Raw genomic sequence first — 27,235 nt, 5'->3', positions numbered from 1 at the left:
GGATGCTTTTGTTGCAGGAATTTGATTACACTGTAGTGCATACTCCTGGAAATCAGCATGCAGTGGCGGATTATTTGAGTTGGCTAGAAAATGTCTCGGATATATCAGGGGTGTTGGATGAATTGCCAGATGCGGAATTGTTTCAGGTTCAAGGTCAAGCATATGACAACTGGTATGACCAAATGGTTCAGTTTTTGACCGATGGGGTATTACCTTCCAACATGACAGCTGATCAGAGGAAGAAGTTTGTTCTAAGGAGCAGACCATTTTTGATAATTGCCGGATCTTTGTATAGAAGAGGAGCAGATCAGATCATTCGGCGATGTGTGCCAGATGAAGAACAGAAGGCAGTTTTATAAGAAGCACATTTTGGTGTAGCTGGAGGTCATTTTTCGAGAGAGATTACTGGTAGAAAGATTATGCAAGCTGGACTGTGGTGGCCATTATTGCTGAGGGATGCTTATTCATTTGCAAGAGAATGTGTGCAATGCCAGAAGATGGGCCAGCCAACTTCCATGGATCGGATGCAGGATCATCCGATATTACCCCTTGAACCATTTCAAAAATGGGGTCTTGATTTTGTTGGGCCGATCAAGCCGAAATCCAGAAGAACAGGAGCAAGGTACATCCTGGTTGCAACAGATTATGCCACCAAATGGGTGGAAGCAGTGGCTTTGAAAGATAACAAGGCAGCCAGTGTGGCTAGGTTCCTGTACAAAATGATGACCAGATTTGGGTGTCCGATAGAATTGGTGTCTGATCAAGGTGTTCATTTTCTAAATTCAGTCATTAAGGAGTTGACATCCAAGCATATGATTCTTCATAAGAAATCTACCCCGTATCATCCGCAAGCTAATGGGCAGGCGGAAAGCACAAATAAGGTGTTAGTGAGGATTTTAAAGAAGATTGTTTCTGAAAATAGGGCAGATTGGGATGAGAAATTGGATTCAGCATTGTGGTTATTTAGAACTGCATACAAGGTGGCAACAGGCATGACACCTTTTAAGCTAGTTTATGGGATTGAGACAGTTGTCCCTATGGAATATGTGATATCTAGCTTGAGGCTTGCAGTTCAGCATAGATTGAGCCCTGAAGATTCATTGCTGCATAGGCAGCAGGAATTGTTAAAGTTGGAAGAAGATAGAATTTACAGTGCTTATGTGGCGGAAGTAAGTCAAAACAGAAGACAAGCATGGATGACAAGGCAGGTTAAATTCAAAATTTTTTAGAGGTGATTGGGTGATGATGTACAATTCGAAATTAGGGCCACACCCGGGAAAGTTGAAGCTTAGGTATTTTGGTCCATATCAGATTGTGCAAGAATTGGGGCAAGGAACTTTTAGATTGATAGATGTGTTTGGAACTCCTATCCCTAAGCCAGTAAATGGATTCCGACTGAAGAAGTTTTATGGCAAGATTCTTGAAATTCCAAGATGGATGATTAATAAGGCTGAGGACATTGCTGTGAGGCATGTGGAAGTTGAATTAGAAATCGGAGTAGAATTAGTAAGGAGGAAAGTAAGTTGGCAACTAGGTTCCTAGGGAAATTTGATGGCAGGCCGAAGCGGAATCGGAATGATTGAGGGAAAGCAGTTATTGGATGGACAATGTGGTTGTCAGATATTTTGTCAAAAGGATAGCCAAAATGAAAGTCACAATGGGGGGAATAAATTATTTCGAGGGAATCTTTGCACTCAAGTTAAGAAAAGAATGGTGCCACGTGTGAGACAGATTTTAGGCACACCTTTTGAGAAATTTGCATGGGGTGCGTTTTTTGAGAAGGAGCACCATGATAAACCTGCGAAGGGTCGATGTGCCCGACTAGTCCAAATCAAAGTGTGTGGAAGCTTGGTATTTTTGAGCGTTTTCTGTGTCCTGTTCAAGATGTTCTCTGAGAGTTTGAGGAAGAAGGTCTTCATGCAGTCCCAGGAGCAGGGAAGTGATCTTATGCCGCAGACGCGTTCGATGAAGGTCGCCATGGAGGAATTGAAGACGCCGCGGGTCGCTGTGCAGGTGATTGAAGATGATGATGAAGCCGACAATGTATCAGAAGCCCAGAGTCGCGACACGGAGTCAGATGAAGGTATTGATTTGCATGCAGAGGAGACGAAGGTTTGGCTGAAGCGGATTGGATTGTTTGAATTTGCACAGTTGCCTTGGTCTGCATGGCAGCACAATCCTTATGCAGAACAGCAGATGCAGCATTTGAGGGAAAACAGGGGCTACATCACTGATGATAAAGAGGTAACGCTGCAATTAGTGGCTGAGGTGTTTAAGTTGCCTAATCAACAGGGTGCAAAGCTGAAGAAGATTACGGAGTCTATCATGAAAGGGGAGTTTGGGCCCCCACAGGGCACCAAGGGTTACTATATGGTGAGGAATGCAGAAAAAGTGAGGAGCAAGCATCTGTTTTGGTACTTGGATAAAATCTGTTTGCTGGCAAAGACAGCATACATGTCCAAAGAGGCGTTTGCACCGTTATGGAATGCAGAGCGCGGGGTTCACATTGACTGGGCCTCATTTCTTTTTGAGAGACTGCAGATTGCGGAGCTCAAAGATAAGAGGAGATCACCGTCCCTGACAAAGCTTGTCCCATATTTGGGGGGTATTTTCAGTCATGTGTTGCAGGTACCTGTGGGACCGGTGGTAACGCTATCAAAGGAGGCTAAGAAGCGGAAGCTGGAGTACGGATCTCCATCGGGTTCAAAGCAAAAGCCAGCAAATCGCATAACTTGGGTGACTCCGGAGTGCAGTGATGCGGTAGCCCAAGGGGGAGCAAGTAAGTCTACACTGTTTGGTTCTTTGCCAAGTGTGCCTCATGTAGGGTCAAAGGCCAAGACTTTCACCTTCATTCCAAAAAAGTTGGGGGAACAGTCGGGAGAACAGAAGCCATTTCAATTTGTGTCCAAACCTCTGATGTCACAGAGTTGGGCTAATGTCAATCTGCCTGGGGTATTTACTGCAAATGAGGCTATTAATAGCCTGGCGGAGTTAGGCAGATTTATTAATAATCAAGAGGCAATGCTTGTGTCTTTGGAGGGTCAGAAAGTGAATTCAGAGCAGTTGGGAGTATTAGAAAGGTAGATCCAGTTTCTTAAGGATCAGTTGGATGTAGCAGGAAAAGAAAAGGCCCAGCTTGAGCAAGAATTGTCAAAATTAAATGAGCAGATGCAAGGGAAGATGGAGGAAGTGTTGCAAGCAGCTATGGAATTTGGTAGTTGGGCAGATGGCTTGAAAATGGCCATTGATGTGCAGTTCAAGTCCTTTAAAGACAGGATTGTGGAGCTTATGTCGGATAATAATTTTTTGATAAACAGACTGACTCCGTTGATCAGTATGGAGAAAGGAGTCTTGGAGGGGCAATCTGTTACAGGTGTGCTGGTGGCTGAGGCGGATTTGGAAGAGTTGAAGAAAGAGGTGCAGGAATATACTCAAAAATTACGGAGTCATGCCAGCCGCATGTTTGAAGAACATTTGGGGGAGCCCATTGATAAATTCAGAATGTGGTTTGAAGCTGCCGGCGATAAGCGTGTTCGAAATGAAAATGAGGAGCTGAAGCGGACTGTGGCAGATTTGCAGCAGCAGTTGGAAGCGGAGCGAAAGGTCAATGTGGTGCAGTTGGAGTTTGAGGGGGAAGGATCAGGAGTTAAAGCAAAGGCAGACAAGCAGGATGAGCTTCAGGTGAATACTGTTGTTCTTCTAGAGGCAGAGCCAGAAGCTGAGAAGACAAAGAAGTTGGAAGTTGAAGTGACAGTTCAAGATGCAAGTACTGAGAAGGATAAAGCGCAAAATAATCCGGATCAAGGGATTGTGGATCCGAAGTCAACCAAGCCACTGAGCTGTGCCAAGTGTTTAAGGCTAAAATTAGATGCTCTTTTTGACTACTTTTTTTTGTCTTTAAGTTTGTCATAATCGGATGTAATGAAAAGTGTCTTTTGGAACTGGATGGAAGTTAGAAGTCGTGGGAGTTTTATCTATGGGGTAGTTCTTGGTGGTTAGGAAAAGAAGATGGAAAAGAAAGATGTTTTAATGGCGGATTCTCTGTGTAGTTTGGGCGGATTTCTGAATGCAAGATGTAATGTGTCAATCTCTTTGCCAATCTACTTGTCAATTCAGTTGTCAATCCATTTGTCATCAGCGCTGTCATTTAGTTTGTCAGATAGTCTGTCAGAAAGTCTTAAGTTCTTTTAAGTCTGTGGAAGATGTGATAAGCAACAAACACTAGCTCTTGTCCAACCTATATATAGGTGGCTTGGGTTTGCATCATTAGCACTTCATTATTCAGCCATTGCTGTTGGTTGTATGCACCTACGGGCAACCCTCGTGCTCTACTTCAGCAGATACCAAGTCTTCTACTTAAGTTTTATTGCACACGTGTTTCTTTGCAAGATCTATTTGCTGTTTTTCTGTTTTACAGCCATTCTTTCAAGGAGAAGGACATGAAGAGGATGTCGTGTTAGGTACGATAGTGTTACATGACCAGCTGTGAGGAAAGATCTCTCTCTCTCTCTCTCTCTCTCTCTCTCTCTCTCTCTCTCTCTTCTGTCTATGTTTTTGCATCAGCATGTTCTCAGTGGTGTTTAGGGCTGAAAGAAGACTCTCAGAGCTTCCGCGTGTTACACCTGACATAGCATCTCTACATGCTGTTGACTGTTATATGACCTAAATGCTCTATATTGCTACCAAATGTGGGATTAGATGTGAGGTTTAGCCATGTCCACGTGACACTTACTATACCTGTTGTACTTGCAAGTACAAGCTGAAACCCTAACTATACTTGCAAGTACAAGTTGAAACCCTAACTATACTTGCAAGTACATATTAAAACCCTAACTATACTTGCAAATACAAGTTGAAACCCTAGCGTACGTGCAAGTACAAGTTGAAACCCTAATTGTACTTGCAAATACAAGCAAAAAACCTATTGTACTTGCAAGAATAAGCCGAAACCCTAATTGTACTTGCAAGAATAAGTTGAAATCCTAATTGTACTTGAAATCCTAATTGTACTTGCAAGTACATGCTAACGATCATCCTACAAGTACAGTACCAATACCGAATGTACGTGCTGTGAACCGCCACCAAGTGTACCTGTTTGAGTACCCACTATTGACACCGCGTACCAGTACCTATTTGTGTACTAGTACTAGGGAGGCTTGAACCACGGTCTCTGCGAGATTGTAAGCCAGGCTCTAGTACGAGAGTGCCTATTTGTGCGTGGTCTCGGAATGACAGTTTCGCGTTCACTTCCCTCCAAGTGTATGAAACTAGTGGACAGACTATTTAGACTTATTCGGCATCAACAAACTCCTCCGACACACTTCTGTTTGGTAACTTGTCTTCATACTTGCATTGCATTGGATTATCTGATTGGCAAGCCCTTGGAACTTTGCACAGATTTAAATACTCCAATAACAACCTTCAGTATTGAGGAGGGAGGGGGGCGTGTTCGTGGCGTGTACTATGCAATGCTCGTCTCTTTTGCATATTATCTTGTGCAATGATGTATCATTTAGTTGTTATGTGCAATGTGGCTTTTACATAATAAGTGTGACGTGCGTATTGTTCACGAGAGGACGTTCTGTCACTAACCTGGACATTTTCTAGTATGAAAGGGGTCTGGTGGACTCCAGGATGTCTAAATATTTGGAAAGTACAAGCTTTGGGAATGGGGGATTATCCTAGAATACAAAGGACCACACTTCTAAAATTTAGGAGAGTTGCTATTTTTGACCCGACTCCGATGGAAATTCTGTTCGCGTCATTACATCTGGAATTGAGCAGATACCAAGAGTTGGCAAAGTGTCTTTGACAGAATGTCTACCAGTTGGGATATTTTTAGAGAGAAAGTTTATGGAAGGACCCATCTCTTAGATTGGGACATGTGGCAAGAAAGTGGACCAAAGTGAGACAAGTGGCTTGACACTTGTTAGAAAGTGGATCAAAGTGAGACAAGTGGCCTCACACTTGTCACTTCAGCTATTGTGTGGCTCTCCACTTGTCATTGTAGCCTTCTCTTGCCATTTTAGCTCATGGGAGGCCCAAATCTATAAATTGGAGCCCTCTCTCTTCATTAATAGAGGCTCTCTTGCTGCACACTAGCCTCTACCACCGTTGAAAGCTTCCCTAATGATGGCTACTCTCTTTCTCTCTCTCTTGAAGGCTGCCCATGAAGAATACCAGCTGTTGGGGACTGTTTTGGAGCCTTCCATCGCAAAGAAATACTGAAGGCAAGGGTATTTAATCATTTATTATGATTTCTAGCCATTGTACTTGTTGTACCAGCCTTTGTACGTGCTGTATCAGCCATTGTATTGGTTGTACCAGTCCTTGTACTTGTTGTACCATCCATTGTACTTGTTGTACCAGCCACCGTACCGATTGTACCAACCACTGTACTTGCTATACCGGTTGTACTAGCCACTGTACTTACTGTACCAGCTGAATGGAGAGTTGTACTTGCTGTACCAGCTCTATTGCATGAAGACCCGTGGTTTTTGGGGAAGAATCAGTACCCACACGGAGGTATATGGATTATATTGTTGGCTCGGCATTTCTACAACCTATGTTTCGGCTTGGTTGCCTCGTGTTGGGCTGTGTTATGGCATTTGTATTTGGATAATCCGGCATCTCCCGTGGGGAGGATAAGGCCCTCAAAGCTTGTACATGAAATTATTCTCCTTGGGTAATCTCCAAGGGGGGGGGTTGGCCCATTCCGGCCTCTATGCGGTGTCACACGTGCAAGCTCCACTTTCAGCATTTGTGGATGTTTTGTCTAGCTTTTATGTTTCATGCAAAGTGATGATGATGGATATATGTTAAGGCTATGGCTATGTTTAAATGTTTTAATATGCATTGATGGTATCAACAAGTGTGTCAAAGGCCCTAGTCCCCCGAGCACTCACCGCCGCGAGTTTCATTGGTATCAGAGCATAGGTTTCTTGGAAGCGGAGGCTTCCTTCTATCAATAAGGAAGAGAAAAGATCTCAAGTGGGAACCACACTTACCATCATTGCTATTAAGCATGGCCAGCCACTGCAGAGCTCATGAAGCAAGAGCATGAGCAATAGATAGCTTGGTCTAAGGATTTATGAATTCACAAAATTTATCTTGGAAGTATGGAGTTGGCTTTATGTGCACACGTTTAGCACTCTTTCCATATGGATATTGTGGATTATATTATCAAGCTTACAGGCAAGCTATATGGAGATATCTCTCACGATATCTTAAGGATATGGTGACGAGATATTCTTTTGGCTTCATGACCAACCTGGCAAAGAAAAGCTAAGTATACTTTGAGTTTGCAAAGTTAGTGCTTTTGCTATGAAGTGTTTTTAATGTTCACTAACCCTTGTATAGCTATGCAAGGAGAAAGGTGGTGTTGTTTGCCTTGAGATGGTTTTAGGGAAACATTGTTTATGGCTTCCTTTAATGGGATGAATTCTTTTCATGGCTCCCTTTATTGGGATGGATTATATCTATGGAGATTTCTTTCTTGGACGAGATTTATATAGATATTGGGCTTCACAAGCAATTTCTATGGACGAATCTGTCCGAGTTTATAGAGGAAGAAATCTTTGGATATCTCATGGATATGATGCTTTTATGGATAAAAGTCTACCTGTACTCCAAGGTGTGTGGTTAGCACGGAGTATGTGGTAAGAGTTATGGTATACAAGGATTATGGTATACAGGTCTATGGATTCCTGGACTTCTTTTCTAGGGATTTGGATCCATCCTCAGGTTTATGGATTATGTTTATGACTCCCTTTTACTGGGATGGATTATTCTTTATAGCTTCCTTTATTTGGGATGCACTGGACTTATCGAACTCATGGTTCACATACCTTGTGTAGTGATATCTTGTCTTACGTACTCTCTTGAAGATTATTTCTACCATGCGTGGATGGAACAATAGAGAGCAAATGGAAGGGAACATGGGCACTTCAGAGGGTAGTGTTGAGCACAACATGCCGGGTGTAGTGTTCTCTTGTCCTACGTACTCTCTTAAAGATTGTTTCTACCATGTGTGGGTGGAACAATAGAGAGCAGATGGAAGGCAACATGGGCACTTGAGAGGGTAGTGTGAGTTGGTGGCCGAAATGCCTATAAACTATGTGTAGCAAAAATGCTTATGGAACACCAGGCTATTTATGCCTGCGAGTGATTGTTTTATCTTGTTACTTGAGCCCACCTCTCATCCAAGGTGTGTGGTCAGAGTACCAATACGGAGTGCAAGTGGTAAAGTGGACATGATACCTGGTTGGCAAGGGACTTATGTGTACGCCAAGGGTCATGTGGATTGGCACATGTTTGTGTGCTTTGAGCTTGGATTATGATATCTGGACTCATGGGACTAATTTGTCTCGCCCATTTACTTGGGACATGATTATGATATCTGGACTTATTGGAATCACTATCTTCCCATACAGAGGCCAAGAGGTTCATTGTTCATCTCACCATGCATGTGGATTCATGTTGGGATTGTGAGAGGACAATTCAATGAACACTCCACCATACACGTGGATTTGTGTTGCGATTGTGGAGTGAGTGCTTCATTGTTTCCACACCATGCTTGTTGATCAGAGTTGGGATTGTATGGGAGAACATGAGAACTGTTGGGATTAGGAGAAAGGATTGCCCGAACTATGGAGAATCAGCTTTTCTGTCACCATGGTTTGTGCTCTTGAATGGCACCAGTTTGTGTACATAGCACATGTTTCTGTGCGAGGCACTAGTTTCTTGTGCATTGCACTTATTTAAGTGTCTTAGCACCTGGTTGGTGATTTTCATTGGCATATGATTATCTCATTGATATTGGTGATTGAGACACAATTGGCTCTTATGCCTGTGTCTAGCATATCTTCCACGGAATTCTCGCCCATTTATTTTGGGACATGATTTTGATATTAGTATTATGGAGACTTATTTAGTCTCACCCATTTCTTTGGGACATGGATTCTTCAATTATATTGGATTTTTGAGATTGTCTCGTCTCGCCTACTCGATAGGACATGATTATATATTGAACATATGGCTTGAAGCTTAAAGTTGCGGACAACTTTTAAGAAGCTGGGGAGGATGTCACCAACCTGGACATTTTTCAGTATGAAAGGGGTCTGGTGGACTCCAGGATGTCTAAATATTTGGAAAGTACAAGCTTTGGGAATGGGGGATTATCCTAGAATACAAAGGACCACACTCCTAAAATTTAGGAGAGTTGCTATTTTTGGCCTGACTCCGATGGAAATTCTGTTCGCGTCATTACATCTGGAATTGAGCAGATACCAAGTGTCGGCAAAGTGCCTTTGACAGAATGTCTACCAGTTGGGATATTTTTAGAGATAAAGTTTATGGAAGGACCCATCTCTTAGATTGGGACATGTGGCAAGAAAGTGGAACAAAGTGAGACAAGTGGCCTGACACTTGTTAGAAAGTGGATCAAAGTGAGACAAGTGGCCTCACACTTGTCACTTTAGCTATTGTGTGGCTCTCCACTTGTCATTGTAGCATTCTCTTGCCATTTTAGCTCATGGGAGGCCCAAATCTATAAATTGGAGCCCTCTCTCTTCATTAATAGAGGCTCTCTTGCTGCACGCTAGCCTCTACCACCGTTGAAGGCTTCCCTAATGATGGCTACTTTCCTTCTCTCTCTCTTGAAGGCTGCCCATGAAGAATACTGGCTGTTGGGGACTGTTTTGGAGGCTTCCATCGCGAAGAAATACTGAAGGCAAGGGTATTTAATCATTTATTATTCCATATCGCCTTTCCAAGGCAATGGAATCGGAGTTGGACCGCCAACTCCAAGAATTGTTGCAATCTGGCTTCATCCGCCCCAGCGTGTTGCCATTTGCAGCACCAATCTTGTTTGTCAAGAAAAAAGATGGGTCTTCTCGTTTGTGTGTCGATTATCGTACACTCAATAAGCTGACTATCAAGAGTAGATTCCCGATGCCTCGAATAGATTTTATTCTCGAGAGGCTGAACGGGGCTAAGGTGTTCTCGAAACTCGATTTAAAGAGTGGGTACCACCAGGTGCGGATTGTGAAGGGGGACATCCCCAAGACAGCCTTCCGTACGGAACAAGCTCTCTTATGAATTTGTGGTCATGCCTTTTGGCTTGACGAACGTCCCAGCCACATTCAATCGCATGATGATGCGTGTGTCCCAGGAATTAATTGGAAAGTGTGTGTTCGTATTTTTGGACGACATACTAGTATTTTCAGCTACGGTTGACCAGCATGACATTGATGTGGAGAAAGTCCTGAAGTTGCTAGAAAGCAATGAGCTCTACGTCAATGAGAAGAAGTCCGAATTTTATTTCTTCGAGGTTCATTACCTTGGATATATAATTAGTGCAGAAGGCATTCGACTTGATCCGGCTAAGGTGGCCGAGGTTGTCAATTGGGAAGTACCTCAGACAACTTATGACATCAGATCCTTTGTGGGTATATGCCAAGCATACTCCACCCACATAGACAAGTTTTCTGACCTTGGCGGATCTCACCGATCTGCTTAAGGGTGTCAAGACAAGAAGGCAACGAATTCGAATGACTCCACGAGTGTTGTAGGCATTCCAGAACCTCGAGGTGGCTTTATCAGAAGCGCCTTGTTTAGCACTTGCCTCGTGGGGCGAGCCATTTCAGGTGATCACCGATGCGAGTAACATTGCAATTGGTGGTGTATTACAACAGAATGGTCATCCAGTAGCTTACATGTCTCGTAAGTTACTATCCGTAGAGAAGAATTACTCAGTCTACGATCGTAAACTCCTCGCAGTAATACAGGCCTTGAAACATTGGAAACATTTCCTTTATGGCCGTGACTTTGAGGTTCGCACTGATCATCAGACATTACGTTGGATTCAGACAATGCCAAGTGCACAATGGAGTGACCGACAGCACCGCTGGAGCCAGATATTCCGATAGTTTGGTGGTATGATTGAGTACCTTCCAGGAAAGGCCAATTTAGTGGCTGATGCTTTGAGCAGGAAGAGACAAGTGACTTTGATTCAGACCACTAGACTCGACCTTGTTGGTACGGGACTAGACGACATGAAGCACACGTACGCGGATTTCGAGGAATTCGGTACACAATGGGAACAAGCATTGGATGCCACAGGACCATGCCACTTTTTGATTACGCGATGGTTGGCTTTTTTACAAAGACCGACTATGTGTCATGAAGTCGTTTAGGGCAGCTCTTCTCCATGACACCCATGACGCCATTACTGGTGGTCGTAGGGGCATAAATTCGACTTTGGAGAAATTGGAACGGCAATATTATTGGCCAAAGATGAGACGAGATGTGTTTTCATATGTACAACACTGTGATATTTGTCAGAAGGTGAAAGCTCCTTGTGGAAAGAAGATAGGGTCGTTACAGTCCTTGCCAATTCCTAAGGGACCTTTCCAAGATGTTTCGATGGACTTCGTTACGAATCTTTCTCCCAGTCTGGGTAAGCGTAATACTCAGTGCTTAACTATAGTTGATAGATTTAGCAAATTTGTTATGCTTATTCCATGTAGGGCCAATTGGATTGTCGAGGATTTTGCCCAGTTGTTCATTCGGCATTGGTACCTGATTGGCGGGATTCCTAGGACCATAGTGTCAGACCGACCAGACAGAGATCTACAACGAGTTGGCCTTTGATGTGCTGAAGTGTTATGTCCACGATCAGCAAGGTAAGTGGAAATCATATTTGTCTTTAGTTCAAGCTGTTTTGAATGATTCTTTTTCTTCAGCTATTGGTAGGACTCCATATGAGGCAGCGTTTGGAAGACCATTCTAGTTGCTGTTGACCATGACCTCGTCTTTAGTACCTGAAGAAGCGAATAGATTGACGGAGTCTTACCAGGAGATTTTGGAGTCAGTAAAAGACAGGTGGGTAAAGCGCAAGAGGCCTACACTCGACAGGCCAATTAAAGACCGAAGGGATATAAAGTTTTCGGAAGGGGGATTGGGTTTATATTCGGATTATGAAACAAAGGTTGAAACAGGTGGGCAAGCGATGTCCAAAGTTATCTTTCAGGAGCTTCGGACCTTTTCCCATCCAGAGAAAGATTAACGAGGTTTCAATGAAGTTGAAGCTACCTCCAAGTTGGACTATGCACGATGTGTTTCACATCAATTGGTTAAAACCATATGCAGATCCGATCCCTTCAAAAGTTAAAGACAAGGCGGAATTGGATATCATTGATGAAGCTGAAGTTATGGTTCCAGAACATATCCTTTTGCACCGTTTCAAGCATGGCTCAGGTCGAAGGCAAAGACAAAGAGTATGGCTTGACAAAGAGTTTTTCAACGACTATCCGGCATTATTGACGGATTATTTGGAGGCTATGCAACTTCCGTTAAGTTAAGCAGAAGGGGATGTCACGTGCATCCCGCACTTGGATGCCACGTAGACATATCTGTACAGAAGGTGCAGGACCTGGGATGGAAAACTGGTCCCATGCAAGCCCAGTCCGGGACGAGTCAGCCAGGGTTCCATTCTAGTCGTTCGAGGTCAGGTGTACAATGTCTTGCACATGAAACAGTGCCAGTCCGCGCTGTGAGTCTCCCTCTGGAATGATGTCAGTAATTCTGTGTATCTGGTATGATATTGGATGGCAGACCACTGTGTAGACAATTAGGGTTTGCATATAGGAAGGGGCCAGCCCATAGTGAATGGGAGAAGAAGTAGGGTTAGAGATTCATGTGGGAGACATACACAGAGAGAAGAAGGGAGAGAGAGAGAGTTGTGGGGATAAGTCAACTCACCAAGTGTGAGTGTGTGACTCCCCTATCACACATGTATATTGCACTAGTACACATAGTGCACTTAGTACATTAAAAGTACTAAGTGTACTATGTACTATAACTTATGGGCTTGTACACACTATAAGGGTGGGCATAATGCCTTTACCCCAACAACCTCCCACTTAAAGGCAAAGTGCCCTTAAGTAAAGGAAAAGAAAAATCAGCATGTACATGATAATATACAAGGCCATATCAAGGCTGAAACTGGCCTCATCCAATGCCCATCAAGTGTCTGCAATGAGCAAACCGCTCCGGAGGCAAACTCTTTGTCAACAGATCAACCGGGTTGTCATCCGTATGAATCTTAACAAGCTGAATTTGCTTGTTCTCTATCACCTCTCTGATGAAGTGATACTTCACATCCACATGCTTCGTCTTTGCATGAAAGACAGGGTTCTCTGAATGGCACTCTGACTGTCACAATGCAACAATGGAATATCCCCTGTATAACCCAAATCAACCACTAACCGAGATAGCCATAATGCCTCCTTGCAAGCCTCTGTGGCTGCAATATACTCGGCCTCTGTAGTAGATAAGGTTGTGCACTTCTGCATCCTGGATATCCATGACACAGCACCTCCTGTGAATGTAAACACATAACCGGTAGTAGACTTCCGGTTATCTGGATGACCGGCATAATCCGAATCCGTGTAACCATGCACTAATGCATCCTGTTTGCCAAAACAAATGCACATATCCTGTGTAACCTTCAGGTATCTCATGCTACTGGCTGGGGCTGGCTGGGCAGCCCACGCTGGCTGGGCTGCCTACGCCCAGCTGCTGGGCAGCAATTGAGCAGCCCACGCCTGTTGGCTGGGCAAAGAAAGGCGACCAAAAAAGAAGGCAAGGCCACCCTCAGATCAGAATTCAGCACGACTAGAATTCAGCTCAGATCAGAATTCAGCATAACAGTACGACTGCTCCACTGCTGAGTTAAGCTTGGCTCTGATACCAGTTGAATGGGAGAAGAAGTAGGGTTAGAGATTCATGTGGGAGACATACACAGAGAGAAGAAGGGAGAGAGAGAGAGTTGTGGGGATAAGTCAACTCACCAAGTGTGAGTGTGTGACTCCCCTATCACACATGTATATTGCACTAGTACACATAGTGCACTTAGTACATTAAAAGTACTAAGTGTACTATGTACTATAACTTATGGGCTTGTACACACTATAAGGGTGGGCATAATGCCTTTACCCCAACACATAGGGCTACCCCAAGGACAGATATGGGCATGGAGGAGGTGTAGAACCACCCCCATAGGGGCCAAGAAGGCCTTGGCTGTGCCCACCAGCCATGGGATGGCCATGGAAGGGTTGTAGGACAGCCCTAGGGGTCCTGGACAGGCAACCGACAGTCTCTCTCTCTCTTTTTTTTTTTTTTCCCCCCCCGGAAAAACGATCCTTCTATTAGTTAATGAGAAAACGCCATAAGGCTACAAAGCTCACCTCGCAAGGAGGGATAAGAAACACAGTGAACACCTGAGCTCCACCCTCGTGGCTGGCCGCTCTCTGGGGGGGGGGGGGGGGCTACCTAGTAGTACATGTGGGGGGTGAGAAAAGCCAAACTGGAGGCCTGTAGTGCCAAGTGACATCCTCGCCCCTCGCGGTGAGGAAAGGGCCAGGCTGCCAAGTGCGGAGGAAAGCCTTGCGGCGCCCTCTCATGCGATCCGAGTCGCCCTGGAGTTTCCCCCAGTGTCCTGTACATGTGGGGGGTGAGAAAAGCCAAACTGGAGGCCTGTAGTGCCAAGTGACATCCTCGCCCCTCGCGGTGAGGAAAGGGCCAGGCTGCCAAGTGCGGAGGAAAGCCTTGCGGCGCCCTCTCATGCGATCCGAGTCGCCCTGGAGTTTCCCCCAGTGCCGCCGGGGGGGGGGGGGGGGGGGCTACCTAGTAGTACATGTGGGGGGTGAGAAAAGCCAAACTGGAGGCCTGTAGTGCCAAGTGACATCCTCGCCCCTCGCGGTGAGGAAAGGGCCAGGCTGCCAAGTGCGGAGGAAAGCCTTGCGGCGCCCTCTCATGCGATCCGAGTCGCCCTGGAGTTTCCCCCAGTGTCCTCTCAAGGTGTGAATGATGTCCACCCAGAGGGCCTGTATGACCTCCGCCGGTGGAGTCGCCTGGCGGTCAATGGCCTCCCTGCATCGGGCTCTCCAAATGTGCCAAGCCGTCATGCTGCTGATCATCTCCCATCTGTGCCCGACCCCCTCCTGAGGGGCTGCCGAAGAGAAGTCTGGCGTCGGAACCACCGCCATCGCCCTGTCAGAGACCTGGATGGTCGCACTGCCAGGGACGTCCTCATATCCAAGGGCCGGGCCGCTGTCCGTGGCCCAAGCCACCGCACCCCACGTCACCAGCATCTCACCTGGTGAGCCTGCAAAAACCATCCTGAGAGCGCGCTGCCAGACCTGCTGTGCCTGTGGGCAATCCCATAAGCAGTGCCGCTGCGACTCCTGTGCATGGCCGCACCGAGGGTAGGACGCTGGGTGACTGCCGAAAGCTAGCCAAGCCCCCACAGCCAGTCCTCTATGCGCTGTGAGCCAGAGAAACAGCGTCACCTTCCGGGGCCGGAAGCTGGCCCAAAGGCGCTGCCAGAAGTCCCTAAGAAAGGCAGGGGAGAGCCCCTGTCGCCGCCAATGCTCGGCCGCCGCCGGGGTGCTCGCTATCCTGTGTCTCTGAATCCGCCGCCCCAGCCTCGCTGTGTACTGAAAAAAGGGGATGCCGGGGCTGGTAGGGGCCAAGTAGGGATCTCGCCAAAACCACTCACCTGGATCCCACTGAAGGCGAATAAGAGGCCTGCTGTCCCAAGCCCATAATCTCCAAGAACAGTCCTCCCCTATCGAGGCCGGTGAGGGGTCTACATGCCACTGTCTCTGATGAAAGCCGACCACCCGCACCCTCTGAAGAATACATCCCTGGAGCCCATCCAAATCTAGTTGTGTCCTCTGAAGCTGGCCACCCTCTCCCACCTCGAAAGTGAGTGGGGCGACTCTCTCCGCTGTGCCGTAGACCGCTAGAAGGATCTCATGCCGAGTAAAGACACCCATCCACTGTGGAGGTGGAGGGTCCTGTACTGGGGTCCGCCACTCTCGGGGGATGGCCGCCTCAATGTCCTGTCTCATCAACTCTCTGCCCCTCATCCCACTGAGTCTCCTCTCCTGAGCCTCTAGAGGCAGCTGCTGAAAACCTATCCAGTCGTCTAGGGACTGGGCTGGGCCAGAGCTCAGCGGGCCCCACGACACGTGAGACCGCGATCCAACCATATGGCCACTGGGGAGTCGAATCAAGGGGTTCCAGATCAAAGATTGCCTCAGGCGCTCCTCAGAATCGGTGCCCGGGGGAGTCTGGAAGAGTGACAGCCTCAGATGCGCCCAAGCCCTCAGAAGGCTAGCTGCAAAACGCTCCTCGAAGCCAAGGCCCACTCCTCTGGATCGCTGCTCTGTAAAGATCCACCTGATGCTGGGGGTCCAGGGGCCGCTAAGAGAAGGGGTGCGGCTGAGCATCCTGGAAACAAGAAACTCCTTCCACGGCTCAGCGCCTGGCAGGAGGCCACGAACTACCAACTTGCCAAGCAATGCTCGGCTTTGGCAAATAGGATCAACAATGCCCAGGCCGCCTCTCTCCCTCGGCTGAGTGATCACCGCCCATGCCACCTTGGCCCTGGCGGGCCGCCCGTCGCCACCGGACCAAAGAAAGTTCCTGATGAGCCTCTGCACCTGGCCAATGCACGCCTGAGAGAAGGCCCAGCAAGAAGTGATGTACCACATAGTAGCAAGCAGAACCTGGTTGGCCACAACTACTCGGCCAGCCAGAGATAAACGAGCGGTACTCCAATACAGAAGCTTCTTCCGAATGCTCAGAAGAAGGGGGGCTATCTGCTGCTCCGGAGATATGTCAATGCCCACATAGCATCCCAAATAACGCACTGTAGTGCCGGGGGGCAGCCACTGAAAACCATCAACTGGCCTCCAAGTCGGGGGGGGCATAGAGCTGACCCACAACCCACACGACTTGTGCCAGTTGATCAAAGCGCCCGAAGCTCTGCAAAACCTGTCCATGGCTAAGGCGAAGCGGCGGAGGTTCTCCTCACCTCCCTGAAGATAGATAGCAGTGTCATCCGCAAACTCCGAGTCTAGGAGCTCCTCCGAGGTGTGGATGGGAAGCTGGAGGCCCCGCAAACCTGTATCCTGTGCCGTCAAAAAAGTGCTCATGGCCTCCGCCACAAAAAGAAAAAGAAAGGGCGCCAAGGGGCACCCCTGTCGTACCGAGTGCGAGAGCTGGAACCTCTCTCCGCGCACGCCCTGTATCAGCACCTGGCTATGAGCCGATGTGTAGAGTGTAGAGACCCCACGGATCCACTGAGGGGGGAAGCCCATCCTCTCCATAGTGCCTTCCAAGAAGGCCTAGTCCACCCGATCATATGCCTTCTTGAAGTCGAGAAGGAGCACTGCCAGATCCTCCTGTCGAAATCTAGCCAGAGCCGTAGCCTCCCAGAAAGAGAAAATGTTATCCAGAATGCTCCTATCCTGGATGAAGCCTGTCTGCGTGGAGTGGATGATGTCCGGAAGGTGAGGCTGAAGCCGCCTGCTGATCGCCTTAGCTAGGACCTTGTAGGCCGTGCCTAGCAAGGTGATCGGTCTCCACTGTCTAATCTCCAGTCTGTCTCCTCCCTCTTTGGGGATCAAGTGGATCAACCCCTCTGCCATGCTGTCCGGCATGACTCCTGACTCCATAATCTCCTGGAATGCCAATCTGAAGCCCCTATGTAAGAGGCCCCAGTACCTCTGGAAGAAAGCCACCGAAAGACCGTCCTCTCCTGGGCATTTGCCCCGAGGTAATGCCTGAAGAGCCTCCTCCAGTTCCGTATCCGAGAAGGGGGAGAGAAGGGAGTGCTGCAAATGGGCCGGCACAACCGGTCTCGTGAAGCTCCAGACTACCTCCCGAGCCTCTCTCACCCTGTCATCTGCTGGCTCAGCAGAGAGAAGATCCCTGTAAAAATCTGTGGCTATAGCCCGAACCCTGGGAGGATCCACCACAACCTGGCCATCAGCCTGCCGAAGACGCCTGAGACCCTCTCGTCTGAAGCGAGGCCCCGTCGCCTCAAAGAAATCTCGAGTCACTCTGTCTCCAACCTGTGTCCAAAAAGAAGCCCGAGCATGGAATCGGAACTCCACCCTCCTCTCCTCGATGGATCTGATCTCAGTGCGAGCTGACTCCATCTGCTCTGAGATCCAAGGGCTCGTAGGATCCCTCTCCTGGAGTCTCTGGAGGGACGCTAGACTCCTCCGTAGGCTCCTCTCCTGCTCTCTGAAGGCCTCTAGCCGGTCCAAGGCAGCCTGTCTGAGCATCTGGCTGATCTCCTGCAAGCCACTGGCAAGATCGCTGGCTGCCGATCCTCTCCTGAACTGCAGCTCCTGCCAGACCTGCTCAACTCTGATCGCAATCTCGGGCTCCTCTATGAGACAATCTGGAATCCGGACGCTCTGGCCCTGCTCTCCTCTCGTGGGGTCCTCGATCTGGAGAAGCACTGGAAAGTGGTCTGAAAACGAGGAGCCTGCAATTATGCCCACAGTGCCACCTCTATCACAGGCCCACTCATCAATGTAAAACCTGTCGATGCGGAAAAGGTTAACTCCTGTGGCCCGTCTATCCGAGCGCGAGAAAGATAGACTCCCCTGCAACCTGCCAAACTCCGGGAGAGTCCACGGATCCTGGCCTCTCACCTGTAGCACTAGTTCCTCCCAGGCAGCGAGCTCCGGCCCATGAATGGTCTCCTGGCTGCCCCCCATCCTGTCCTCTGCATCCTCCAGCATGTTGCAATCCCCTCCGAGGCACCAGTGGTCTGCCAGGGGGAGGGACTGCCTAATGGTGCTCCAGAACTCGGCTCTCCCGGTCGCCCCATTAGGGGCGTAGAAGTTGAGGAAGCCAATGCGGTCTTCCCCAACCCGAAGGATGATCCACTGCGCACGACCCTGGACCAGAATGCCAGAGTCCACAACCTCGGATAGAAGCTGCTCGCTGATTGAGATGCATACTCCACCCTGGTTCCCCTGGGAGCCATATGCCAGTGACCAAAAAGTGTGACTCCTGCCTGGCAAGATCTTCCCGCAGGTGCGGGTACGCTCGGCAGAAAGGTGGTGCTCCTGGATGAAAAGGATATCTATGGGTCCTCCAACGAGAGCCCTCTGGATCTCCTGGCGAAGTCTGCCCCGACCAATGTAGCAGCGATGTCCACCGAGACCCTGGATGTTCCATGAGAGGATCCTCATGGATGAGCTATGGCAAGTGAAGCAGCCTCCACTGGCTCACCCCTCTCAGCCGGCCCGGATGATCTGCCCTCCACTCTGAGTCTTGGGCGCCGGCTTGGAGGGAGAATAATCACTGTCTGTCCGGGTGCGGAGTCTCTCCAAAAAGAGGGTGACCTGTCTCTGTGTCCAGCCCCACTCCGCCTTCGCCCTGTCCAGGGCATAGGCGTGAGACCAATCCTTTGCATATATGTATCTAAAGGTAGGCTGCACCCTCGGGGCGGCATGGAGGAGAATCAGAAGCACCGCCTCAACTGAGGTGTGGACCGGATCCGCCCGCCAGTCTCCTATACCAAACAAGCTCATGCGGGCTGAGTGTAATCGGGTCTGCAATAGGTCCGTGAGCCTCAAGTCACTGAAGTGGTGAGAAAACTCCAGTATCTGATCACGCAAAACTTCCTCTACAGAGTTGCAATCCCATGCTGTGTCTGGGGCAACACTGAGAGGAAAGGAGAAAGCCACCATGCTGCTCACCACTGAGGGAGAACGAGAGGGATGGCACACCACGCAAACTCGCAAGGGCGCGACCAATGTCTCGAACGGGCCAGCATCCAGCTGGAGGCACCTGAAAAAACCGTAATCCACTGGTAGCCCCATCACTCGCGGGGGCCCCCCAGGGGAGGCTGGAGAGAACTCTGTGGCGGGCGAAGCGAGGATCGCCATCTCCACCGGCCTGGAGTGGCGGTGGAACAGCCGCTGGACTGAGCTCTGGCCTACCCAGCTGCGCTGCCCCGGGGCAGTGGGTGGTCTGGCGAAGTATCCTGGAGAGGCCGAGGGAGGGATGGGGGCTCGCAGCGAGGAGGGGGGAGAGCGAGGAGAGGATGGAGAGGCATCTGCCAGAGGATAGGTGTCAGGGGGGGCCGCCGGGGGAGGCGGGAGGGGGGGGGCTGGGGGGGGAGAGGGGGGGGTGGAAGGAGTGCTCTCCGGGTGAGGGGAAGGGAAGCCGGGGGTCGAAGAGTGCGGCCCGGGATCCTCAGGAATCTGCTCCAAGGAGGGGGCGGGGCCCCCCGCGGGGGGAGGCGGGAGCGGGGTCTCCACGTGGGAGGCTCCACCAGCGGCCTCAACGGGCACTGAGTCTGAATCCTCGTCCATCGGGGTGGGACCTGCTGGCCGTCTATCCCTGACTGGAGCATAAGTGCGGGTAGGTGCCTGTACGCCAACCGGAGTCGCCTGTCCGCCAACCTGTCCGCCAGCCTGTGCTGCCTGCTGGCGTCTGCGACAGTCCCTGAGGGCCGGGCGTTTCCGCCGGCGAACCTCCTGCCATCCGCCAGCCTCCTGGGTCTGCGCGGCATCCTCCGCCGGGGCCTGCTCGTCAGATGATGGCGCCTGCTGTGGCGAGCCAGGGATGTCCGGTCTCTGAGGTGGATGGCCACCCCTCGGGTCTCCTGCAGGGGGTCCAGAGGCGGCATAGCGTGAAGGATGAACCCCCTTGCGGGGACAGGCGCGTGTGAGATGGCCCATCTCCCGACATGTGTAACATTGGCCGGGGAGGCCCGAATACTCCACGCGCTGTATCAGATGTCCTCCAGAAAGACAAGGGAGAAGGATCGTCTTCGGGAGGGACTCCGGTGACGGAACCACAACTCGAATGGCCGGGAGTCCTGCTGCCCGAGCAATCACTGAAGCCGCTGTCTGAGGCGTCTCCACCACCTGCCCGAACGCCTTGCCAATGGATGACAAGAGGGGCAAGTACTCCCTACGGAGTCCAGGAAAGCAGATAGTGACGGGGAAACTTGTCGCGCCTGCTAGCGGGTCAGAAGCGGGGTCGAAACCATGAGTCCATCGCACCAGGAACGCCCGGGATGAGCGGAGGGCAATGGGGCTCCGAGCCAGCACCATCTGAGCTGCCTGTGGGGACTCGAAATCCACCTGGTAGTAGCCACGTCCCAAAAAATCTACGCTGACGATCTTGGCGGGCACGCCAACAAGGCTGCCTTGCAGAAGGTCGCGAAGCTCTCTCCGCATCGGACGGCTACCCACTATCTTGCAGACCAAGGAGGAGGCCTCAAGAGCGGAAACTGTGGAAACAAACAACTGAAGATCTTCAGCTGTGAACTCCATACGGAGACCGGAATCGGCAGGGTTGGTCGGAGCGGCTTCCATGGAGTCCTCCAGAGGGAAAAGGCCAGAAACCGGGGTCACCAACGGGAGGGACACAGCCCTGCGAGGAAAAAAAGAGAGGTGGAGGGCTACAGGATAGCGGGGGCGGGGCGGGGGGGGGGGGGGGGGGGGGGGGGGGAGCTGAGGCGGGGAGGAGCTAGCGGTGGGCGGAGGGGCGAGACGGAAGGGAGGAGAGGGAGAAGGCGGAGGGGAAGAGATGCGCAGCGGAGGAGAAGGCGGAGGGGGGAGAGGTGGCGGGGGAGAGAAGAGAGGCGGGGGAGAAGGAGGCGAAGGGGTTAGAGAGGCGGGGGAAGAGATGACGGGGGAAGGAAGCAAGCGGAGGGGGGAATGGCGGGGAAGGCAGCGTGGAAGGTGGCGAAGGAAGAGAAGGCGGGGGGGAAGAAACGTGGAGGGAGGCGGGGGAGCGAAGGCGAGGCAGAAGGCGGGGGAGAGATGGCGAAGAGGGGCGCAATGAAGGAGGCGGGGGAGAGGACGGAGGAGAAAGCGGTGGACTGGGGAGAGGGGGGCGCGATGGCGAGAAGCAGCGGGGGGGGGGGGGGGGGGGGGGGGGGGGGGGGGGAAGGCGGAGCTCGCAGGCGAGGTCGTCAGTCGCTCAAGTTCGTACTCTTATCTTTTTAGTTAGACCTTTTAATCAGTCTCTCTCTATTTTTCTGCACATCTACATTCAGTTTTGTGCGTTAATTTCATCGCGACAAGTGTGCAGTTTTTCTGAGCATTGAAGTTACCGATCTCCCCCGAAGCTTCCGCATGTTACACTTCAATATTTATTCGCGATGGAAGCCTTAAAAATAGTCCCCAACAACGGTATACTTCATGGGCAGCCTTTGAGAGAGAAAAAGAGAGTAGCTAGCATTAGGGCGACTTGTAGCGATGGTAGAGAGCCATATCCTTAGTGTGCTGCTTTGTGAGTTGTGCAGAGAAAACCAACATAAAGCAAAACATGACATTATCCCTTTGGAAGACCTCCACAAGGCCCAAGGACACCAAGGAGCAGGCGGGTTGACACGAGCGATGGAAGGCTGGCACACAAATCGGCGAAAAGTCACAAGCGGCCGCCACTGGGAAACGTGAACGAAAGTGCGCGGTACGAAACGATTCGTTTTTTAGGTTTTTAAAATATGCATGATGAAAAAAACGTGTTTCGTACAGGACGAAACGTTTCGAAAAGTTTCGTACGTTTCGAACTTGTACGAAACGTGTTTCTATGCAATTGTGCACCCTTGGCTCCACCCCTTCAACCTTGGATGATCATCATCCCTTGGAGTTGCTCCATAAAAGCCTTCCTTGGCAGCCCCATGTGGCTATTGACTCTCATGAAACCCTTCCCTGGGTTTGCTTGACACCAACCAGCTTCTGGGGGTGTTGACACATGTTGAGCTACTCTCCTTGGACCTATGCACTTCTTCTGGGACACCAACAACACTTAGCATAGCTGAGCATGATGCTCTGATACCACTGTCACATGTGGAAGCTTAGATGGTCTTCTTTCAGCCCTAAGCACTCTCTAGGAACTCTTGATGCAAGAACAATCAACATAGACAAAGAGAGGAGAGAGAGAGAGAGAGAGAGAGAGAGAGAGAGAGAGAGAGAGAGAGAGTGTAGACATCTATGTCATGGGGCAGTGATGGGTGAACTCCAGTAGGACCAGCCAGGGCACTTTTTACCCTCCATGAGAGGGGTTTTATCCCCTGTGCACATGGGTAGTCCATCTACCAAACTAATGCGGCTGTCAATGCAAACTAACGAATGTAGGTCTGCCTTTTTGAGCTCTATGAATGCTGCCCTCCCTCTTCATTCTACACATATCGTATAAATCTTTCAGTGCAGCCAATTGAACTAGTATTAAGCCTGAGCAGCAACAATAACGCGGCACAACCTATTGCAGCATATTTTAGCAGTTGGGCTAGGACAACATAATTTTTTGCTCATAGCCGTGTTCTTTGAGAGCACATGAACTTAGTACACTGGTTTTGGAAGATCTAGTGATATTCAATGTAACTATGTAAGCTTTATTCAGTTCAACAACTTACCTTGGACTACGGTGAGGGAATTATTATTTTTCTCTTCCTTGTCTTTGTGTGTTCTCAGTTTTTTTGTGCATAAGTTGCCTAAAGAACTACATGTCGACATCGTGCACCTTTACCAACTGCAAAGCTTAATTCTTGGGCTTGTGCTGCATTTCATGACAGTGTAGTCTGTTCTTTTTCGCTTCAGGTTTTCCATGGTGCAGACAGTGACAGCCTTTGGTTGCAGAGGGATTTTCATATCTACATTGTCAACTTATTTGATACCTCAAGAGTAAGAATATTTTGCAGCTATTTTTGGGGCAGAAGTTTGATTTTGTTTCATCTCAATCCTTAATTGAAAGAGGAACTTACTGCTAGAGATTGACAGGCTTGTGACATCCTTGGGAAGCCTCAACGGTCACTTGCATATTTGCTGCAGAGCTATTGTGGTATTGTCGCCAATAAGATTTTTCAGGTAGACACCAAACGCTTAGTTCAGTATGATTGGTCAAAATGTTGTTTTAACTAGACCACAAATCATGAATATTTTTGGATCATCAGTATGAGTATGGTGAGCATAGTAACATAAAAACCCGTTTTGCCCTTTGGAAACGGCATGAAACGTTTCTGGCACGAAACGTTTCGAAACAAAACAAAACCTGCCCATCGAAACGGTGTTTCGCCCAAATGTAAAGTGAGGGTAAAAAAAAAAGGGCAGAAGGTTTTTTTTTTTGCAAATGCGATTTTTGCCGTCGTTTCCGTCCTTGTTTGCTGCCCATTTGCCGCTTCACGCATCCGATGCTTCTTCTCGGCTGCAACCTATTGCTCCGCCTCTTCTCCTCGTCCACTCCTCCTTTTCACTCCTTCACTTCTTCTCCTCCATGCCTCCTCTTCCTCTTCCCTTTTCCTCTTTCTCTCTTCACCTCCACGGTCCACCCCTCCTCTTCTGTCCTTCTCTTTCCTCCTCCTCTTTCTCCTTTTCTTGTCTTCCAACTTTCTCTCCTTTTCTTCTCACCTCTTTCCCTTTTCTTCTCACCTCCCTCTTGCCTTCCAACTTGTTTCTTTCCTCCTCTCTTCCTCTCCTTTTCTTGCCCAAATTTTGAAAATACCAAAAAACCTACTCCCAAAATCATGAATTTCATACCCACTAGTCCCAAAAAAGTATCTTCATCTTTCCGTTGGCTATGCTATAAATTTGGTATGTGTATATAAGAAGTGTCATTTCGAAATCTTTGCGTTTCGTCCAAAACAGACAAAACGAAACGAAACGAAACGTTTCATGTTACTTACTATGATGGTGAGTAAACTTTTTTTTTTCCTTCTGAAAATAGATCCTTCTATTAGTTATGCTAAGTACATGCTTAGAGCCTCCTAAATAGGAAAAACACAGGGGAGGGTAGTCCCCTCCATGGCTGGCCGCTTTTGGAGGGAACTACCTCATACAAGAAGAGGGGAAGGGGGGGAGGGGGGAGGAGGGAGCCACACCGGTGACCTGTAGTGCCAAGTGAGGTCACCGGCAATGTTTGAGAGGAAGGGACCCTGTTGCTAGGTGCGGAGGAGGCCTCTTGACGTCTCTCCGCATGGGTTCCAATCTCCCTAAAGCTTCCCCCACTGACCGCAGAGGGTATGAATGATATCTGGCCATATGACACGGATGGACTCTGCTTGTGTTTGGGGGGGGGGGTCAGGGAGCCCTCAATGCCGCCAAATGTGCCATGCTACAATGATGTTGACGATCTCCCACGGTGACAAGTGCCAACGGACTAGGCTATTACCGCAGAGTCGGGAGTGAGGATAGACTTTATCCTACAATGGGTGATCCTGAGGGCCTGACCATCATCTGTCTCCGCATAGTGAAGGGTGGGTATTGACTCTGCATGGCGAGTAAACTTGCCAGTATAGGTTCCAGAAACCTCTATGGAGGGTACTTCTAGTGAAACCTTGCATTTTTTGTGGACATGATTGTAATCCCCATTTATCTATCCTTCAAAAAAGGTCACTCATGTACCTTATCCTGATTGATACTTCATGTACTCATTCCATGTGCAGTACATACCATATCTAACCACCTCAAACTACTAATAATGGCAGCGAGCTGATTGGCGACTTCGTCCCTTACCAAAAGAAATGATTGAGTATGCACGCACCGATGCTCACTATCTATTATACATTGCAGATTGTCTACAGAATGAGCTTTTTCAAGGCAGGTCTGGTATGCACCTATTGCTTTTTTATTGTAATCTAAAAGTGTGATTCAACAGAGCTTTATTTGCTCATCTGTGAGTCAATTGCTTGAATGCTAGGTGACAGTACATGCCAGCACTCAAACAATGGAGATGTTGCTGTAACTGGGTCACTTTATGAGGAGTGTGTGCGGCGTTCCAATATGATGTGTCTGCAACTGTATGTGAAAGATGATATTTCACCTGCTACAGTTGCAGTATCCCTTCTTTCTAGATATCATGGCTACTCCAAGCCATACTCAGGCAATATCAGTGATAAGTTGAAGGTAAGTTTTTTTCTCTAAAAAAGCTGTAGTTTTTCAGCTCTATGTGTACTGGTATTGACTTACTTTCTTTACAACAGGAGGATGAAAGGTTCCGAAGCATTTTGTACGCTTTGTGCGAGTGGAGGGATGCTGTTGTATGCTCTCAACTTTTCCAAAGAATCACATTATGCCACACTTGCATGTATTCCATGGAGATGGATGCTATTTCAGTTATTGCTTTCTGAACTCATTGGAATCTTATTGGCAGGCTCGGGCTGAGGATGAATCGCCTCGGTTTCTTCTCTCTGATCGAGCCATTTTAGCACTTGCTGAGAAAGGCTCTTCAAGCACTAAGTCAATATTGAATTCTGTATCTGAGGAAGATGAGGCTTTTCCAGCCTCAGATATAGCCCAGTACATGACCCCTCTTTCTTCACCTTCCCCTGTTTTACTTCAAAATATTAAATCACTGAGAGACCTCTTACAGAATATAGGGAAAGAAATCACAACTGACTTGCAGGGTTGCATAGATTTCCACCAACTAGAGATGCCACAAAACAGAGAAGGTTTTTTAGCATATTTTTGGAATCTTTTCAAATCCCACAAAAATGTCTACACAACAAGAGAGGTTGAGGAGCATGAAAAGGATAAGAGAAGCCGAGCTCACAGCAGGCGTGCAGAGCAACGGACTCACAGGAGGTGGAAAGCTGGAGACTTTGAAGCTTCTCGGAAGCGCTTTGTGCAGAAGTTCTCATGCAAAGGGCCAGTGTACCACAATTGTAGAATATATGCCGGAGATGGTCGCTTACTTTGTTATTGTGACCGCAAAAAGCTAGACTGGTCAGAAAGGATGAGCTCCTTTGCGTTTCACATATATATTCATGCTTGACCACCTCTCTAGAATATGTAGTTTTGACATCGTTTTTTGCTATGCAGGTATGTGCAACGAGGGTTGGCTGAGTTTATGGATGAAGATCCACCAGCTGTCAAGCTCCTTTTTGAGCCAAAAGGGCGCCCAGAGGATGAGAACAATGACTTTTATATCCAAAGTAAGACTAACCGTTGTGTTGGATGTGGTGAAAGCAGCCACTACCTACGCTACAGGGTTATCCCTTCCTGCTACAGGCAACATTTTCCTGAACATCTAAAGAGTCATAGGTCGCATGATATTGTTCTCCTATGCGTGGACTGTCACGAGGTTGCTCACCGTGCTGCCGAAAGACACAAAAGACAGGTTGCACTGGATTATGGTGTCCCTTTGTTTGCCAGAAGTGTGGTTGATTCTGGAACGGTTGGGGGAAATGGATTTGAGGCACAGGTAGTTGATGGTGCAAAAGGAGGAGTTTCACCCCTACGTCTGAGAACTGCTGCCATGGCCTTGTTGCGTCATGGTCCCGTAATGCCAATGGAGCGGCGAGAGCAGCTTGAAGCGGCAAGTTTTGTCTCTTGAAAATTCTATTTGCAGTCTAGTTTACATTTGTTGAGATTCTAATGTTTGCATTTTGATGCTCTTTTGCTGT

The 27,235-nt window shown here is 48.8% G+C and overlaps 1 protein-coding gene across 4 annotated transcripts in view; it reads left to right on the top strand.

Moving 5' to 3' along the window:
- The window catches only part of LOC147639006 (Polynucleotidyl transferase, ribonuclease H fold protein with HRDC domain-containing protein), a 91,152-nt gene that overhangs the window by 23,750 nt on the left and 40,167 nt on the right, over positions 1-27,235 (top strand). For 2 of the 4 annotated variants that reach the window (XM_086786493.1, XM_086786500.1), the window contains exons 4-10: positions 23,436-23,519; positions 23,616-23,702; positions 25,319-25,439; positions 25,531-25,736; positions 25,814-25,870; positions 25,984-26,555; positions 26,652-27,147. In XM_086786493.1, coding sequence (XP_086642619.1) covers positions 23,436-23,519; positions 23,616-23,702; positions 25,319-25,439; positions 25,531-25,736; positions 25,814-25,870; positions 25,984-26,555; positions 26,652-27,147 — 1,623 coding nt within the window. The remainder of the gene's footprint in view (positions 1-23,435; positions 23,520-23,615; positions 23,703-25,318; positions 25,440-25,530; positions 25,737-25,813; positions 25,871-25,983; positions 26,556-26,651; positions 27,148-27,235) is intronic. The other 2 variants (XM_086786506.1, XM_086786511.1) reach the window with 2 other exon arrangements.

The sequence above is a fragment of the Cibotium barometz genome, chromosome 4 (genome assembly GCF_041138505.1).
Source record: "Cibotium barometz isolate CiBa-2024 chromosome 4, ASM4113850v1, whole genome shotgun sequence".
In the NCBI taxonomy this organism is placed as follows: domain Eukaryota; kingdom Viridiplantae; phylum Streptophyta; class Polypodiopsida; order Cyatheales; family Cibotiaceae; genus Cibotium; species Cibotium barometz.
Note: the sequence above shows the minus strand (reverse complement) of the source record. Positions and strands in the feature narration are given on the sequence as shown.